The sequence below is a fragment of the Medicago truncatula genome, chromosome 5 (genome assembly GCF_003473485.1).
Source record: "Medicago truncatula cultivar Jemalong A17 chromosome 5, MtrunA17r5.0-ANR, whole genome shotgun sequence".
Lineage (NCBI taxonomy): Eukaryota > Viridiplantae > Streptophyta > Magnoliopsida > Fabales > Fabaceae > Medicago > Medicago truncatula.
This window is the reverse complement of record NC_053046.1, coordinates 18712504-18730709: the sequence shown is the minus strand read 5'-3', so window position 1 is coordinate 18730709 and position 18206 is coordinate 18712504. Positions and strand designations below refer to the sequence as shown.

The 18206-nt window shown below is 33.3% G+C and overlaps 1 protein-coding gene and 1 long non-coding RNA gene across 2 annotated transcripts; both read right to left on the bottom strand.

Moving 5' to 3' along the window:
- Positions 1-36: 36 nt before the first annotated feature.
- LOC120580485 (uncharacterized) lies at positions 37-6855 on the bottom strand. Its single transcript, XR_005646186.1, has 4 exons — positions 6682-6855; positions 1371-1480; positions 995-1089; positions 37-255 (listed from the first exon to the last, which is right to left on the bottom strand). It is a non-coding gene; the product is annotated as an uncharacterized lncRNA (long non-coding RNA).
- Positions 6856-6953: 98 nt separating this feature from the next.
- On the bottom strand, positions 6954-16703 carry LOC120580633 (uncharacterized). The gene is made up of 11 exons (XM_039834662.1): positions 16664-16703; positions 14993-15048; positions 12880-13026; positions 12488-12576; positions 12100-12184; positions 10020-10083; positions 8846-8913; positions 8579-8734; positions 8105-8220; positions 7875-7969; positions 6954-7108 (listed from the first exon to the last, which is right to left on the bottom strand). Exons 1-11 carry the CDS (start codon positions 16701-16703, stop codon positions 6954-6956), a joined length of 1071 nt encoding a protein of 356 aa, XP_039690596.1.
- Positions 16704-18206: the final 1503 nt, after the last annotated feature.

The window sequence follows — 18206 nt, the reverse complement described above, 5'->3', positions numbered from 1 at the left end:
GATTATAAAAAAACCATGAACCAATATTTAAAGCAATCCAAGTTTTATATTCATTTCAAAGGATTTAAAGAACATCGACAAGTTTAACAGACTTGTAAATTGGGAAATGTACCAAAATAAATGAAAGTAACATAAATTAAAGTTAAAGATTACACAAAATAGTTTGAAAATATCACGAAATAGTTTTAGGTTCAAGATCTTGTGCCAAACTAATCATTCTCCATTGTTGTAAACTTTTCCTCCATATTTTTTGACCTAAAATATACACCACAAAAAATATTGTCAAACAAGAGTTGTTGCAAGACTATAAGATATTTTTTTCGTGTCGGTCAATAAATCATAAACTTAGAAGTTATGCTAATTGTATTTACATATTTCTTAAAATGTAATTAAAAATATTTTTAAAATTGAATTAGATATTTAAACGATGAGACCTCAGAGTTATGGTTCAATTGATTAAAATTAACCTTTTGAATCAGAGAGAAACTCCAATCAAACTACTCAAGTAGTCGGAACCATATAGAATATTGATTGATAACTCAACTGATTCAACTTCTGATTCGATTTAGTTCATTTAAGGGTTAATAGTAATTTTTACCCCTGTAATATATGTCATTTCTGGTTTTCGTCCCTATAAAATTTTCGGTTTGATTTGCACCCTCGTAAAATTTTTATTTTCCAGAAAACACCCTTAATAGGCCATTCAAAAACCAAATTTTTTTGAAAAAAAATTCTGAAAATGGCCTATTAGGGGTGTTTTCCGGAAAATAAAAAATTTACGAGGATGCAAATCAAACCGAAAATTTTATAGGGACGAAAACCAGAAATGACATATATTACAGGATGAAAAACACTATTAACCCTTCATTTAATACTAGCATTTACATCATAAAGATATATCATGGGCATCTATTTATCACATTAATAATTTGTCTACTAGCTATTAGAAGCTTTTGTATAGACAAGAAAAAAACTGAAGGATCTTTCTACTTACCAGAAGATGCAGATGCAATTCATTTATTCTTTGATGAAGTTGATCCTTCTCCTATGTCAGCCTTTTTCTTACCGGTTTTCTTCTTTGAACCATTCCTTTAATTGTAGGTAGTACATAGAAGGAAAACAAGACAACTATATTGTTAGTACTATAATGGATAGATGAGAATATATCATAAGTAAACTTAGAAATTCATCTATTTTCTTGTCAATATTACTACTTAAAAAGGTCGAATTAACCAAAAAAAGTGCATACAAAAAATAAATCTTCAATTCAACATAAAAACAACAAAATTAGAGACTAACTCATTCGTCTTTGATTTTTATCAACAATTCAACTTTTTTTATAGCGGATTTTGTTAATAAATTATAAATACCTTGCATTTGGTGTTCGTTTAGCTGTCAAAAAGTCATCACTCTTTGCCATAGCATACAAAGCCTCAATTTGGGTCAAATATTCTATACTACCATCAACTTTGTACTCAACCTACAACCAAATAATAGTCAATTAATTACATAGCTAGTTGTATTTATATGTGAAGAGTATAATTAACATTTTAATTAGATTTATAAGCAATGTATATAAGTTTTAGAAAATAGAGATTTATCAATATCAAAGAGAAATTTTCAGAGTAATTAGTGTCATAAAAATATTAGTGATTTTGAATACTCTATGGAAAAAAAACAAGTGTAAATGAATACACACATTAACTTGTCGTGCACTAATTTGACAATTCATCATTGTCATATTTAAAATATTTTTTATCTCAAATTATTTATCTTTTTGAAATATCAAGAAAAAGTGTTTTGGACCACTAACTCGGCTGCATGTGTACAATATTATGCCTCCTCAAGGCTTCACACTCAAGGGAGCACGCCAACTCGCCCGTGCCGTGCCACACTGGAGCACGCCTCCTTGTCAGGATCACGTTACATGTGTCCACTCCCGCTCCTAATCACACGTCGTATAACTCAGAGATGAATCTGCCACAAACACGCCTATATACGGGTGAAATTGCTTCACCCTCAAGGTACACAACAATTTTCACAACTCTCATGAGAATTTTCTCTCAATTCCATTACTGAATTAATCGTTGGAGTGCTAACGTGTCTTCAGGCACCTTTCGTTCCACCACAGAAGACGCTTAGCCGCCGCACTGGAAGCAGTTACCGATCATCGGATCATTCTCTACAACCGTTGCAACTTAACCATTCTCACCGGACAAATCATTTGGTGTTGGAAGGAGGGGGAGCGGGCGTCATCCTCGAGAGCACGGAAGGATTGACGGTCGAGTTATCCCTCTGGTTTGGATTCTCAGCAACCAACAATAAGGCAGAGTACGAAGCTGTAATAGCTTGACTCGATCTTGCCCGAGACCTAGGTGCCAGAGAAGTTCAAGTGAAAACGGATTCTCATATGGTAGTCTCAGAAGTGAGGGGCGACACTCAGGTGAATGATGCCCTCCTCCAAAAATATTTGGCCACGATAAAGAAAAGGGTCAACAACTTTGACTCAGTGGAAATATCGCACGTCCCTAGAGAACAAAACACAAGGGCGGATGTACTATCGAAACTGGCAAGAACGAGGGTAAGCGGAATAAACCACTACTTCGTACAGGAAACCTTAGCGAAGCCCAGTTACGGAATGAGCGCAATGGTGGCCATAGTCAAACCCATTCCTGGACGATCCTGCGGAAGCAAAAATGATAAAGAAAAGAGCTTGTAGGCACACAATCATAGAAGTACGACTATTCAAGAGAGGATTCTCCACCCCACTTTTGAAGTTCCTTGACTCGGGCGAAGCGGCATACGCGCTGGAGGAAGTGCATGAAGGCATCGATGGCCAGCACTTGGGAGTGTGAGCCTTGGACAGAAAGCTACTAAGAGCAGGATACTATTAACCCACGATGAAAAACGACGCTATGGAATACATAAAAAGATACGACAAGTGCCAGAGATACGAGGATATGTTCAACACACCATCATCTAAACATGTCGCCCTCACCATGTCCCGACCTTTCGCCAAGTGGGGCATTGACCTCCTAGGACCATTCCATAAGGGATCTGGCTAGTGAAATTCCTAATCGTGGCGGTAGATCACTTCACCAAATGGATCGAAGAAGATCCACTGGCCAAGATAATGACAGCAAATGCAGTCAAGTTCTTCAAAAAGAATATCCTATCCAGATTTGGCGTCCTACAAGAGGTGATTACCGATAACGGGACACAATTCACAGACAAAGGAATGAGAGAACTCATGAATGATTTGAACATCAAGCAACATTTCACTTCGGTAGAACACCCTTAGATGAACGGGTAGGTGGAGTCCGCCAATAGGGTCATATTAAAAGGTTTGAAGATAAGATTAGAGGAGGCAAAGGGAAGCTGACCCGAGGTACTTCCACACGTCTTGTGGGCATACCGCACCACACCGCATTCAACTAATGAGGAAACACATTTTTGCCTCACCTTCAAGACAGAGGCGATGATCCCAATCGAAGTAAAAGAATTGAGTTAGAGGACGGAACACCCGCTCAACCATAACACCAACGTCGAATCCACTCTGGAAGAGCTGGACTACATCGACAAATCAAAGAACTTTTCCTCCCTAACTGAGGCCGCCATCAAACAGGCCACGACCACCCGATACAACAGGAGAGTAAGACCCAGAGACTTCGACCTTGTCCTCCGTCGGGCAGACATGGGTAACAAGAACGCCCGAGAAGGGAAGCTAGTTGCTAGTTGGGAAGGACCGTATAGAGTCACCGCTAGCACAGGGATCGGCGCCTATATCCTCGAATCATTGGGCGGCCTCCCAATCCCAAGAACATGGAATGCAGACAAAATCAAACACTACTATAGTTGAATGCCGGTAGTCTCAATTCATCTTCTAAATACACCTTAATCCTGTTAATATTAGTCATTGTCAATCTGTATTATCAGCGCAAATAAACGGGAGTCTCTCCCAAAAGGAAACATGTTAGTTGCAAGTTTGCTCTTTGTTTTGTGATTTTCAGGACTCAATTCCGCAAGCGAGAGTAGCAACCTCCGGAGGGTGGAAGCCAAGGTCTCTACTCTCAAGTAGAACAAAAAGGCCTTACACCCGTCGCGGGACCCGTCTCAGGGGCTAGCCACCCCAAGGTAGAGTGTCTCACCCCTAAATTCGCTAAAGGGGGAACTAAGCCTTGGCTAGACGTGTTCCCCTAGACGACCAATTAAACACAAAGCAAAGAAAGTTCCGCCGCATGAAACAAAATGCATCGATGCGAACCAAAAGAGTCGTCTGCTGCATGAAAAAAAAATGTATCAATGTGAACTAAAAGAGCCATCCGCCGTGTGAAATAAAATGGATCAGTGTGGTCCAAAGGGAACCAGTCGCCGCATGAAACAAAATGCATCAACGCGATAAGGCGCTAGGAAATCACACTTGCCAGTGCATGAAACAAAATGCATTGGAGTGGACTACACGAGCTGGGCACTGCAAGAAATAAAATGCATCAGTGCGTCCCGGACAAGATGCCTGGGAAATCCTTTCCAACGTATCATGAAACAAAATGTATACACTCCAAAACATGGCATGAAATAAAATGCGCGAACAATCCAAAATGTGGCATGAAATAAATTGTGCGAACAATCCAAAACGTGGCATAAAATAAAATGCATGGATACAAAGGGAAAGGAAAAGCTTGGGTGGCACAACAACAACGACAACGAAGGAAAGAAAAAGGCTCTCATGCTTCTTCTCATTCAAACATTCAAATCACTTACAAGAGGAGCCGCAATAGTGGAAACTACATCAAAAAGAAAAGTAAAACAGAATTCCTAACCTAAACAATCACTAAGGGGCCGTCGAAGAAATGAACAACGCTCGGTTGCTAATATTAAAGTCAAAATCAGGCCACAACCAGACGACAGACTCACACCCAGGAGAAGACTCAAATCGGTGCTTTGACGAGCTTGGTGAAGGGAAAGCCTAGTTCCATCAAATTCAAGTATGCATGGTCCTAGGCATGAACCTTGCCAAATCTCTGTCCTTAAAGCCACGACCGAAAATCCTCCCGGAGGCTTTCAAACCGACCCGAATAACGGAATGGAACAAGGCGGGGCCGCCATCTTAACGGGGCGAAACAAAGCCAATTCTTCATCTCAGCTGCAACATCTGTTACGACAACCAAAATTATTCGCAATAAAAGAGGAGTCACCAACGAAATCGTCTGTTCCAATTTAGGAACAAAGAACCCTTCAAAGATTTTGACCTCTTCTCCATTTCCACAAATCATCACGAAAAACATGAGATTTCCCTCTATGACCCACACAAAAAGGGTTCATCATTTTCTCAGAATCGAAACAAAAATGGAGAAAACACTCAAAGGTGGAAACGAAAAAGAAGATAAAAGGGGGAAAGAAGAAAAGCCCTTCTCAACAAAAAAAATGCCTAAAAGGAAGAAAGGGCTGCATAGAAAAACAAGGGGAAGATTCTCTTTAAATAGCCCCAAAACCTTTTACATCAACGAATCATATTGAGCAACAACAAAGAGCGATGATCTGAAGGTTGGCAGTGGTCTTGGGAAAAAGTAACGCGGTCAAAGCTACACGCGAGTATAACGTGTTTCTGGGAGCGTGTACAACACACGAACAAAACACATGGAAAGATTAACTTAATTGCCATCACATCGCCAACGTTCCATCTGAAGCATTTAAGTGCCAATTACTCCCACTAACTCATAGTACGGGCGGAATCAAAGCTTACCAACAAACACTTCAAGGGCCGTCCGACTTAGCTCATCAATGGACACCACACTCTTTGCGGGCGGGCTTCAGTTCTTGACACAACGCATCGAGGGCCGCCGGACTAAGTCGTTGACGAGCGCCTTTGATCAAGTACCTCCTTCTTTGCTAAATCCATTGAGTCATAAAGACATCAATGGCTTGGGGGGAAACTGTTATGGACCACTCACATGGCTGCACGTGTACAATATTACGCCACCTCAAGGCTTCACACTTAAAAGAGCACGCCAACTCGCCTGCGTCATGCCACATTGGAGCATGCTTCCCTGTCAAGATTATGCTACATGTGTTCACTCTCGCTCCTAATCACACGCCACATAACCCAGAGACGGTTATGCCTCGAGCGCGCCTATATAAGGGTGAACTTGCTTCATCATCAAGGTACACAACACTTTTCACAACTCTCCTAGAACTTTTCTCTCAGTTCCATTACTGACTTGATCGTCGGAGTGCTAACGTGACTGCAGGAATCTTTCGTTCCACCGCATAAGAAGCTTTGCCGCCGCACCGAAAATAGTTATCAATCATCAAAGCATTCTTTACAACTGTTGCAACTCAACCGTTCTCACCGGAGAGATCAAAAACTATTCATTAAATTTTTTTCCAATAATGTTCTGGTATTAATAAATAGTCTATTTTTCTTTTGACAAAATAATAAATAGACTTTTTTTACTTGTATGGATAAACGAAATGAGAATAACCATTGCAAACTCACATATGCAAGGAGAGTAATCGGGGTTTGAACCCCGATGATGACGTACAACCAAGAAATTTTGGTGTTGTTTCCAGTTGTGCTAGGATTCTCGAACATAATTAAATTACAGAAAAAAAAAACATTGTAAAAGCGACAATTATAATGAGACTAACTGAGTAAGTTGTATAAATTAAAGAAAACCATACTCTGAGCTTATTATTCATTTCAGGATTATAGCCTTGAATCGTTCCCAGACATCTAACTCCATTATGTTCTTTGCAGATAAAGAGTCCGACAAACTGATAAGGCTCATAAGGTTCAGTTTTAGTCGCATTTTCTTTCTTCGAGTACCACGGTTTGCCCTCTATTTTCCCTTCTGTTTTTGTCTGCAAATATATAACAAATTTCATCAAAATAAAAATGTATTACTTTTTGTGTTAAACCAAATATTAAAATTAAAATGTTTAACTATCACCATTTAACATATATTACAGTGATTAATTTCAATAAAAATGACTAAAGTACATACATATGTTTGAGCAGAATTTGATTTTTCTTTATTCATGTCCTCCTCTAGTGGATTTACTTCAGGTTGTTCAATGTCCATGCCAACTCTACTTGAATAAGCACCAACTTCAACAACAAAAAAATGAAATTACTTTAGAAATTAGTAGAATCAAATTTACATCGTTTAAATGTAGAGTTTAATGGAGATAAGATGTTGGTATAAATAGTTTTAAACTGACATTCAATCAGAACTGATCATATAGGCACATTAACCTTATTTTGATATCAGTTTTAAAATAACTGCAATTGATTTGATTCATATTGAACATCATTATAAAAATAGTTTACACTAATATTACATCTTTCGTTTTCTCAAATACATGTATGTGTATATATCATGACATACACACACATTCATACGTGTGCATGTATACATATATAAATTAACTATACACCTATAAAAGCTTGGCATCTTTGATATTATGATCTCTGAGCTAATTGATGTACAATTTCAAGAAAATAACAATCCCATGCATGTCAAGATCATAACTTAAGTAACTTTTAAAAATTTGAAAAAACATTGTATGATTTATAATAGTGTACCAATTAGTAAAGTACTATATGAAGACTTCAAAATCATTAAAACAAGGAAAACATATTTCCATCCCAAAAGATTTTATCAAAAAATAAAATAAAAACTAGTTCAACTTTTTTTTATATCTATCTAAATGTGTCTTTATGGACAAAAACACAATATTTTTCTATTCATATATACATATTTGGAATCATGTATGATTTATTAGAACTGTGTAAAATCTCATTAAGGCAATTGCATCAAATTCATTGTTCTATAAAATAGTGAGGTTCATAATCAACCAAAATTTCTTCTTACTTGAAAAATTTCCCTTCCTCCTTTTTGAAGTGGATGTCTCTCCAGCTACAACAATCTTTTTCATTTGAGTTTCCGTAGCCATATATGCAGTATTGCTGCATTTATATACATTAAATCATAGAGTAATATATATAAAAGATAAAAAAGGGGAAAATTATTAATAGTACAATAGATAAATTGAAAGGCATTCAACATTAAGATAAATATTTTCTTATATTATTTTATTATACCTTGGTGGCGGTGCTGATACTTGTTGGACCCTCCATATATCTTCCTTGTTTGCCATATTTTTTAAAATTTCATCAAGGGTTAAATATTCCATTCGATTATCATTCTTGTACAGAACCTAAATATCCAAATAACTAATGTTAACATACAAGAGAATTAATAATGAGTTTAAACTAAAATCAACAATCTGTTGAAATTTTGAAAACACACTATTTTCTTAGCATTATTCAAAGTAGCAGGTATAATAGCAAGAATTAAACACACATGTTAATTTTTTAAAGTCGATTGTCCATTTAAAAAATCCTTTCACTATTACTACCACTAAAATTTCTATGAACTGTATCCTAATAAGAATGAGAAAATTGATTGTGTTAACATATTTGTAAATAATATATAAATTAACTTAAAGGAGAATGTATAATAACTAGTTCATATGTCACAGTTAATCAATTATATATAGATGAAAGAATCCGTACTTCAAACAGATTCGCTGAGGGCATGAAGTTAATAACAGTCCCAAGAACTTTAACCCCTTTAAATTCCTTGTAGATGTCACAACCTATTATTTTTCTAGGTTCTGGCACACTCTTATCTTTTTCAGGGTTGTCACTTGGTTGAACTCTATTTGCATCCTGTTCACAAATTTGAATAAAAATATAAAACATTGAATAAGATAACTTATAGTGTTTAGTTTTTAGCAAAAGCATGCAAGCACATTAAATTTATGTATAGTTTATCCTGACCTCTTTCTCTCCACAAGTTTCGACAGTAATCTTGTTGATAGCTCCAGCTAAAGATGAACCAACTTCAACTACAAATGATTTTTTTTATAGAAATTAGTAGAGTGAAGTTTACGAAGTATAAATACATGTGTATATGTAATACAACATGTATATTACAAGCAAGAGATGCTTATAATCATTGAGTGTACACTCATGATGTACCAACAATAACCCTAATAAATGTACTTTCAAGGAGATAATAGTTTTCTTGTTTTCAATGAAGTGATTTTATTCTAGTAGCAAAAGAATGCTTATTCAAGTTCAAACAAACACACACACGCGCGCGGCGCGCGCGCACACAAATGCATACATACATACATATAATCATTAAGAAAAACTAATGATCTTTTGTTATCTGTCTTTAGATCATTGTATTGGAAAAATTATTTCTTTTGAAATGAAATGATTTTATACTATTAATATAATTCAATTTATGTTTTGAAAATCAAACCTAAGATCAAATTATTAAAAACTCACATGTCATGGTTAAGTTGTTCAACCAAGATTGAACTAAATGAAGAACAAAAAATATAGAAAAGTAAAAGATAATTCAACAATAATAAAAATAAAAATGTTTAAACAAATGAAAGCTGGTTGAACCACAAAAAAGATTATATATATTAATGCATTTTGTGCTCAACAATGACTCGAATATGATTAACTTTAATATATTGAAAATCACAGCAAACTCTTATTAACATGGTCAACCTAAGAATAAGACCAAACAAAACATTGGTAATTTATACATAGTTAAGTACTTGTGAGATTGCATGAGTTGTACACTCCTAGGCCTTCCATTACCTTGGAACGACTCTTCCTTTCAACAAACTAACTTGAATTTCAGTTCAATAAAAATTATTAGTTTATTAATAATCTATATTTGTCTCCCTTTTGACCTCTCTATCTCTCTCTGACTCACACATGCAAGCACGCGCGATGACACACACACAGACACACTTTTTTTTTTCACTTTCTGTTTGAAATTATCCAATTTTCTTTTTTAAATTTGACTAATTTGAATGATATGATAATTTATTATACAAATATTCACAATTTAATCGAAAACAAGAGAAAGAATGTAATTCATAAATTATATCCAAATTAAATAAAATTAAATAGATCACGAATAATTTACCTCCGTTAACAAAGTATTTATCATTATCATTGCCATCCATTTTGATGTGAAGATCTTCAAAATCCTAAACCAATTCAATCCACGAATCACAAAAATCAAATTTGATTACTTTGATATTTAGAAGATCAAGAACCTATCAAAACATACGATCTAAAAAAATTAAACACGAAAATGATTAATCTATCAAAACATACGCCTCTTCACACCCTCAAGTATTGAGAAAGAAAATTTACTAACACAAAGTAAATCTCTGAACAGAAATATTTGTAACTTGGTTAACAATAATTTATATAAGTGTGGTTGACTTCATTAAATACATTATCTCTCTAAAATGACCCTCAAATGAAATTTGAATTTCATAAATGTTTTACCCCAATAATATATTTTCATATGTAGATTTATTGGAAAAATATATAAATTCATTAACTTTATATTAAAAGAAAATAAAAAAATAGTACATATGGAAATGAATAATTTTTTATTTATTTTGTTTTTCCAGTTAAACAATTAATAATTAATTACCATATATAGTGTTATTTTATTTGGTTTAAATATAATTTTTTTTTGTTGAATTAAGAGTTTAATAACATCAAAAAGACTGTAAGACATCTCAATCAGGTTGACACCCCTTAAAACCTCTAATCCAATGACAAACACTCGTATATATTCAAAAGTGGGGAAAAGAATAAATTTTCTAAATATATATCACTTCCTTATTTGTTTTTCATAAAGATGACTATTAGAGCCAAAATTAATAGATTCCTATTAATTTACTTTGCAATGAGTTTAGTTTGTAATCTATTAAGGAAACATTTGATAGTCGAGATATGATAGTAAAAGATAGGATAAACGACATGAATATAGATATGATAAAATATAAATAAGATAAAATATTTTCCCATATTGTGTTTTAGTTTAATAAGATAGTAAAAAAAAAAAACATTATAGTCTCATAGAAAGCAATTGTGATAAAATAATAATATAATACTACCTCCGTTCCTTTTTAATTTTCACACTTTGACATTTTACACAAATCAAGACAATCAACAATTGATCATACTTTTGATGTAATAAGCTATACTTTTACTATAATGACCTTATTCATTTAATATCTTATTTCATATATTTCTCTCTCCACAATAAATAACTAAGGACAATATTGGTAAAACAACATTTAATGTTGCATTGAACTTTGAAAGTGACAGTTAAATAGAAACAAAAAATTTCTCCAAAAGTGACACTTAAAAAGGAATGGAGGGAGTATATATAACTAATATAGTTATTGTCATCAAATGTAATATATAGCTAGTGGTCGAGCAAAGCAATCGTTGCGGTGTTAGAACATATCCTTCACTGGTGCAGGGGAGTATACCTACAAAGTCGTAAGTCTACAATGCTCCTAGCAAAGAGGTTCAAGAATCTTTGACGAAATTTCTTAGAATAAGAGTGTGTACTTGTTTTCCGGTATGCCATTCCTTATTTTTAGGCCTAGGGCATGTATATGGCAATTTTAGCAATTAGGAACAATGGTTAGAAGATATTTGGATCAAGGAAAGGGCTCAGGGGTGCTCTAACTGTATGATTCTTTGTGACATGACTCTTAACTAGTGTATGTAGATTGCAGTGATATGTTAATGCCTTTTTGGGCCTCAATGGAAATAGTAATCTCTAGGTCCAAAGGTTTGGGCCTTGGCCGAGACCTTGATAGTAGCTCCCTAAGTCATTGGCTCATCGCTTGAGACAAGGACTTTGGAATATTTGAATATCAGAGTGCCCTTTATGTAGATATCCATTGTTAAGATATGGTGGTGATTCTTTGATCCAAGGGATATTTGTCTTAGGGTCTTCTAGTTGTAGCTTCTAAGTTAACGCATGATGTAACCCTTCATTTCAGTAATACATTGAATTATGCGCATAATGATTGTGATTTTTGGTTCATGCTCTTTGAGTTGTCTTCTAGTGAACATGTGTGAACCTTTTTGGTTAGTGCATGTATCACAATTGATAGATTACGTAAATGAAAGAGCTCATTACTTATAACAATTTCAGTGAAGGCATGCTTGAAGTAACCTTGACATACCTTGCAGATATTATGGCCTATTGATGCATCCTTTTCTTGTTCGCCCTCTAGCATTTTACTCTCACCACTCTTCTCCGAAATATTGCTAAAGTCATCCACATTTTATAGAAAATTAAAAAGAAAAATTCATAAAGGGTAAAAATTATTAGGATTTAATTGTTTCTTACCTACAGTGTAATATATATTTTTACCTTGTCAATCAATCACAATTGTTGAATCATTGGTAGTATTTGATTTTCAACACACCAACCTTAAAATTCATACTAATGGTAATTTGTGATTGATTAATCGTGTAAAAAGTTTTACACTGACAGCACAATAAAATCAATTTTAAATTACTGTCATACCTACGGTAAGAGAGTTATGTGCTTTATATATTTTACTATACCTTGGTTCTGGTATTTGTTGAACCATATTGTCCAAAATTACACCGAGCCCAATATGCTCCTCTGGGTAATCATCATCTTTGTATCGAACCTAAATATCCAAATTAATTCATATTAATGTTCAACTTTATTAATAACAAGTTTATAGAAAAATCAGCATTTTATAGAAATTTTAAAAGAGCAATTAGCTAAATATCATATCAATGACTAAAGTCAAGAAATTTATTTTAAGCAACATTGTTGTAAAACCAACACACATCAAGTCTTAACAAAAAAAATGCTTACATTACAACTAACAATTGTCATTCAAAAACACTTGTTATTATCTGGAATTAGCTTACAGATATAAAGAATCATATTTTAATTAATTTTATATAAATCAAAGTACTCTTACTTTAAACAGATTCAGTGAGGGTTCATAAGAAATAACAGTTCCAAGAACTTTAACTCCTTGAAGTTCCATGTTGACATTAGTTCCGATGATTTTATTATACTCTATCACAACCTGCTCTTGCTGGGGGTTGTTATTTGCATTTGTGTCCTGTACAAAGAAATCATATAAAATATATAATTCTTACATATAATTTTAATTAAATTTTTTTAATCCAACATAATTAAGATCTTTGACCCTAAAATGACGCCACAATATATCTCTACAATTAAAGTCTTTGCATTTTCTGTGAGAATAATCTTCGAGTCAGTTGTGGCACCTCCATTTCTTTTATTTTATATGGAGTTAGATTGTCTCCCTAATGCGTGACTCAAAAAATCATCATCCACTTCATTTTATGAGGAGAGTCATACTATCACTATCCTAATATCTTTTAAATTATTTTGTAAGTTTTAAAGAGTGTAACATTGTAATGCACACCCATTTTAATCCATTTTAACATATGAAATGTAAACATATAACAATCAATTATTGAACTAATATCACTTAGTTTCCATCAAAAACATGCAAGCATGTAATATTTGTGGATAATTTTAAGCTTAACCTCAAACCGACCCTTAGCCTTTGATCCTAAGGATCCCCTCTTTTCGAAAACCCTAGTGTATTCTCATTTTCACCTCTCATGTGTTTCCCATGTGTTTCCACCCCGTTAATCTCTATCCAAAAGGAACCAATCCTTTCTCAAGAGTCCTCTATTTCAGTTACTCAAGATTCATATCTTTCCACACACTCTTGTTTAAACTGAAAACTAACGCCTTGTATATATAGGCGTAACTCAGCTTGTCTAACACTTCAAGAAACAACCTTGTGTACATCAAGACTTGTCAAGCATTTGGGTAAAAAAAAGTGAAGCAACATGCTTGCTTGTCTGGCACCTCAGGAAATATCCTTGCAGCTCATATGTCTTCCCAAGCAAGAAAACCTCCGTATATTTATGCTTTTTTGATTAAAAAAAAAGGGAATGGCATTGTGGAGGTAATTTCTTTTTTCCCTGTTTTGTAGCTACTGTTAACTCTACAAGTATATAAACAACAGTGTTTAATTTCTCATATTTTGCAAGTAGTCAATGGCGTGTATCGTCACTCTCTCTCTATGAAATCAACACTTCACTATGATATCTTCACTCAGAAAAATACAAAATTAACATGTACAAAGTATAAACTACATAAGATATTCTGACATGTAAAACCACTCACTGTATTTGGAAATTTACCTAGCTAGATTAATTATTGTGATTTAGAACTGTTTTTCATATAATAACATTTTTAAGCAGTTAGGTTCCCCTAGAAAGCCTGTCCAAATTATTTGTCGTTGCAAATCACTCAATTCCCAACCAAGTCCATGAAAGTATTTTCATGGGTATGGTAGGGAATTGAGTGAGTTGCAACCACAGGTAATTTGGACAGGTTGTGCGAGGTAACCTAACTGCTTGAAACATGTTATTATATGAAAGAGTTCTAGATTACAATAATTAATCTAGCTAGGTAAATTTCAAAATACAGTAGGTGGTTTTACTTACATATCATAAAGTCTTTTGTAGTTTGTACTTTGTACATGTTAATTTGGTTTATTCCAAAAGGAAGTATATTAAATAGTATAATGAGAATGTAGCATATTGGCACATCTTGTTTGCTTGTGCTCGTTTATAATTTCTTATTTTTTTAATAGGAATTTCTTATTCTTATTGTTATTATATATATCAATTCCATATTTTCGTAAAAAAAACATTTAATACTCTTATTGCAAGGGACAAACAAGCATATTGTGCATCATACATGATACAAGAATGTCTCTTATCCATAGATTTTTAATAAGGAAAATTTTTATGCTAGGAAACAAATATATTAAACAAAATAACATGTGTTCAGAACTATTGACAAACAAAGATGAACATGCAATGGTTGGTTGGAACTTCAAAATGTTTAAACTAATTTTGGTTGCCCCTGGATTTTTATTGGTGACTTTAATGTTGTTCTATCAATGACCTAATAATAGCAGTTAATTTATATTAAAAGCACGCAAGCACGTAATATTTGTGGATAGCTTTAGGCCTAACCTCTATTATTTCACAATTCCTTGTAGAGTTGAAAGCTCCCTTTGAAGAAGACCCACCTTCAACAATAAATAAAACAAAGTCTAGGAATTAGTAGAATAATAACTCATAACAAGTTGAGAAATAAAAAAAAAATTCAACACATAATGCATTATAACTAGACTTTTCAACAATATAAGTAGTAGCACTTTGTCAAAAAAATAATAATTAAAATTGATTATCACAAAAAAAAAAAAAAAATTGAGAAGTGTTTCTTTTTATAAATTTATGTTTTTCACAAGGTATGTTTGTGGGTACAACAAACACATTGTTGGAAGATAGGGGTGTACAAAACTCGATTCTGTCTTACGTCCCGTTCCGACCCGATGTAATAGGTCGGGTATGACTCGGTCAAAAGAAAACACAAACAAAAAATATGGGACATCACATGGACAAAACAAAAACATGGACTAGGTTTGGGTTATCTGTTCGTCTCAATTTAATTTGAGGAAAAAGTTTTTTTTAAATACTCTCACATATTTTTTAAATACTCTCTTGAATCGGTGGTCTCTCACAAACTACTCTTTCACTTCCACAATACTCATTTTCTATTTCGAACCTCAACCTAGAGTTCACTTTAGACGTCATTCCTCCTCACCTTCTCTGATTCACTCTCATGTTGTCACTTCTTCAACTTAGCCTCACATCCTCACAAACCCTTGTTTTTTAGTGACGATTGTACTCTTTAATTTATGTCATGTTTACTTCAGACGCAATCCCTCCTCACCCTCTCTGATTCACTCTCATGTTGTCACTTCTCCAATTCAACCTCACATCATCACAAACCCTTGTGTTTGTGTGACGATTGTACTTTTTAATTTATGCCCCATTTATTTTGGTCATATAAAATATAAATTATATTATAAATCTCTATCAATATTTGTCCAAAGCCTAAGAAATGAGGTCGAACAAATCATTGCTTATATATTATTGTGGGTTTGCTAAGTTTGCATTTCATAAAATCTTATTCAAAGGGTCAGCTTAAGCATAAGCTCAAACAAAGCATTCATTTATACACAATCCGTATTTTCCTCAATTCTATATATGTGGCACAATTTCACATATGAGGGTCTTAGTCATGTTTTTTTACACTCAATACATCATCTCACTTTGAGATGGCTATGCTTATCCATAAATCAATGTACATTTTAGTTCGCATCTTAAAAAAAAAAAATTTAGTTCATTATAAAATATAAGTATTTTTAATGGTCTCAAAGGAATATTTCCCAAGATTCTAATTTGATTAATTAAGTAAGAAAATTGTCCCCAAAACACTAACTGAATTTTCTTTATTGTGATTTCTAATTTATTTGTCTAACTTTTGATCTAGGTCTCTATCACACACACTATTCCTTTTTTAAAAAAATTATCATATAATTTTTTTTCTTTCGATAAAAAATTTCAATAATATGAAAATTGTAAGCAAAATAATAATTTTTGTGAATAAATTTTTGTTCTCGTACAATAAATCGATATCAAAGGAAAGAAATTAATTTGTTTTCTGGCACAAATATTCATAGTTTACTCGAACACAAGAATCAACTCAATAAATGAAAATTGTAAACAAAATAATAAATCAAGAGAATGTAATTCATAAAATATGTCAAAATTGAATAAGGGATAAAAAATTATTACCTCCAAAATCATAACATTGTGAATAATCATTGTCGCCCATTGCGAATTAGAGCTCTTCAAACCCTAAACAAATTCCATCCAAGAATCACAAAAATCGAATTTGATTACCTTGATTGTTAGAATATCCAAAATATAGACAAATAGAAAATTTATAAAAATGAATCACGAGAAACATGCATAAATATTATAAAATTGGATTTCTTTTGCTTGTTTCACAAAACATCTTGCAAGTAATTAAAAAATCAATTTTTCTTTGTGGTGGCTGGGGTTTGAACCCCGAACCTTGCATATTTTATGCATTGTCTCTACCAACTGAGCTAATATCACGAGGACAATTAAAAAATCAATTAATAAAAAGCTATCAACCCACTACCCAATGAATTTAAGTATACTTCGTTTATGCGAATTCGATTTGATTAGGCATTAGAATGTGTTCGATTAATCATGGCAATGAACAAACATCACAAATAACACGATTAATGTCATAACATAGTTCAAGCAATACTAGTTGTGCCCCATAACATGTATCAATTTTTATTTGAACTAAATTAAACAAGCAATAAATCAATTCGAATCATCTCAATGGCAAAACCTGAAATAAATTGAATAAGTATCAATAAAATCGATTTTATGCACACAAATAAAGATACACAAACTTGATAAAGAAAGAAATAGATATGTAATCGAAGTATTGTTAAAATCCAAACCTCAAGAATCGATAAACATACAGTACTTACAACTATGGATCGATCTATGGTTTTAAGAATCCGTCACAATAAGTTTGCACAAAATATGTATTATGAAAACGGCGGAATGAAAGATGGATTTTGGATCCAACAATTGTCCTTATTTATATGGATAAACAGGAAACCTAATATCGTTTGGGTCTAAATAGATTCGGCATGAGTTGGGCTTTTAGATATCAGCCCACAATATTATTGTCCAAAATTTGTAATCAACTTTAGGTCTTTAGAGATGCGCATTTTTTTTACATTTATGACTTTCAAAACGGGCTTTGGGTCAAACATGAAACATGTAGATCTATGCCTTTCATTTCCAATGCTTATTTGAACACCTCAATCAGATAAATGCATCGAAGTTTATGGTTTAAATGGTGAATAGGGGTCATAACATATTAAATATGCTAAAAATATGATATTAAGCATAAAAAACTTGAAAAAGGTAAGAATGCAAGGCTATAAAAATGAGCAATAATGCACAGATGAAATTCTATTAAGGACGATGTTTATGGTTTGGCTTTGAAAATCACTAAGTAGTTCCATATGGTCGTATTGGCCAATAGGTATGTGCCACAAAATCAAACATAGGTTAAGTTTATTTAACTACACACTAAAGGAATGGATTCATTGACATCACCCTTAAGGGTCAAGTGTTGGTGTTTCCAAAAACATTGAGTATTTATGGGTGGAATAACTGAGTGCAAGTAAACACATTCTAAGTTATAGTATAGAAAGATATCGATCCCGCATGGACTGTGGTGCTATAGCTTCCTCTAGCTTTCTATAAAATAAATTATTTGCAA

What these genes read in the sequence shown, in the direction of transcription:
- LOC120580633 (XM_039834662.1), bottom strand. Translation starts at nt 16,703, where the DNA reads ATGGGCGACAATGATTATTCACAATGTTATGATTTTGGAG. An exon ending in GGAATTGTGAAATAATAGAG is followed by an intron (nt 13,027 to 14,992) that starts GTTAGGCCTAAA and finishes TTCTTTGTACAG; the next exon opens with GACACAAATGCAAATAACAA. An exon ending in CCTCACTGAATCTGTTTAAA is followed by an intron (nt 12,577 to 12,879) that starts GTAAGAGTACTT and finishes TTGGATATTTAG; the next exon opens with GTTCGATACAAAGATGATGA.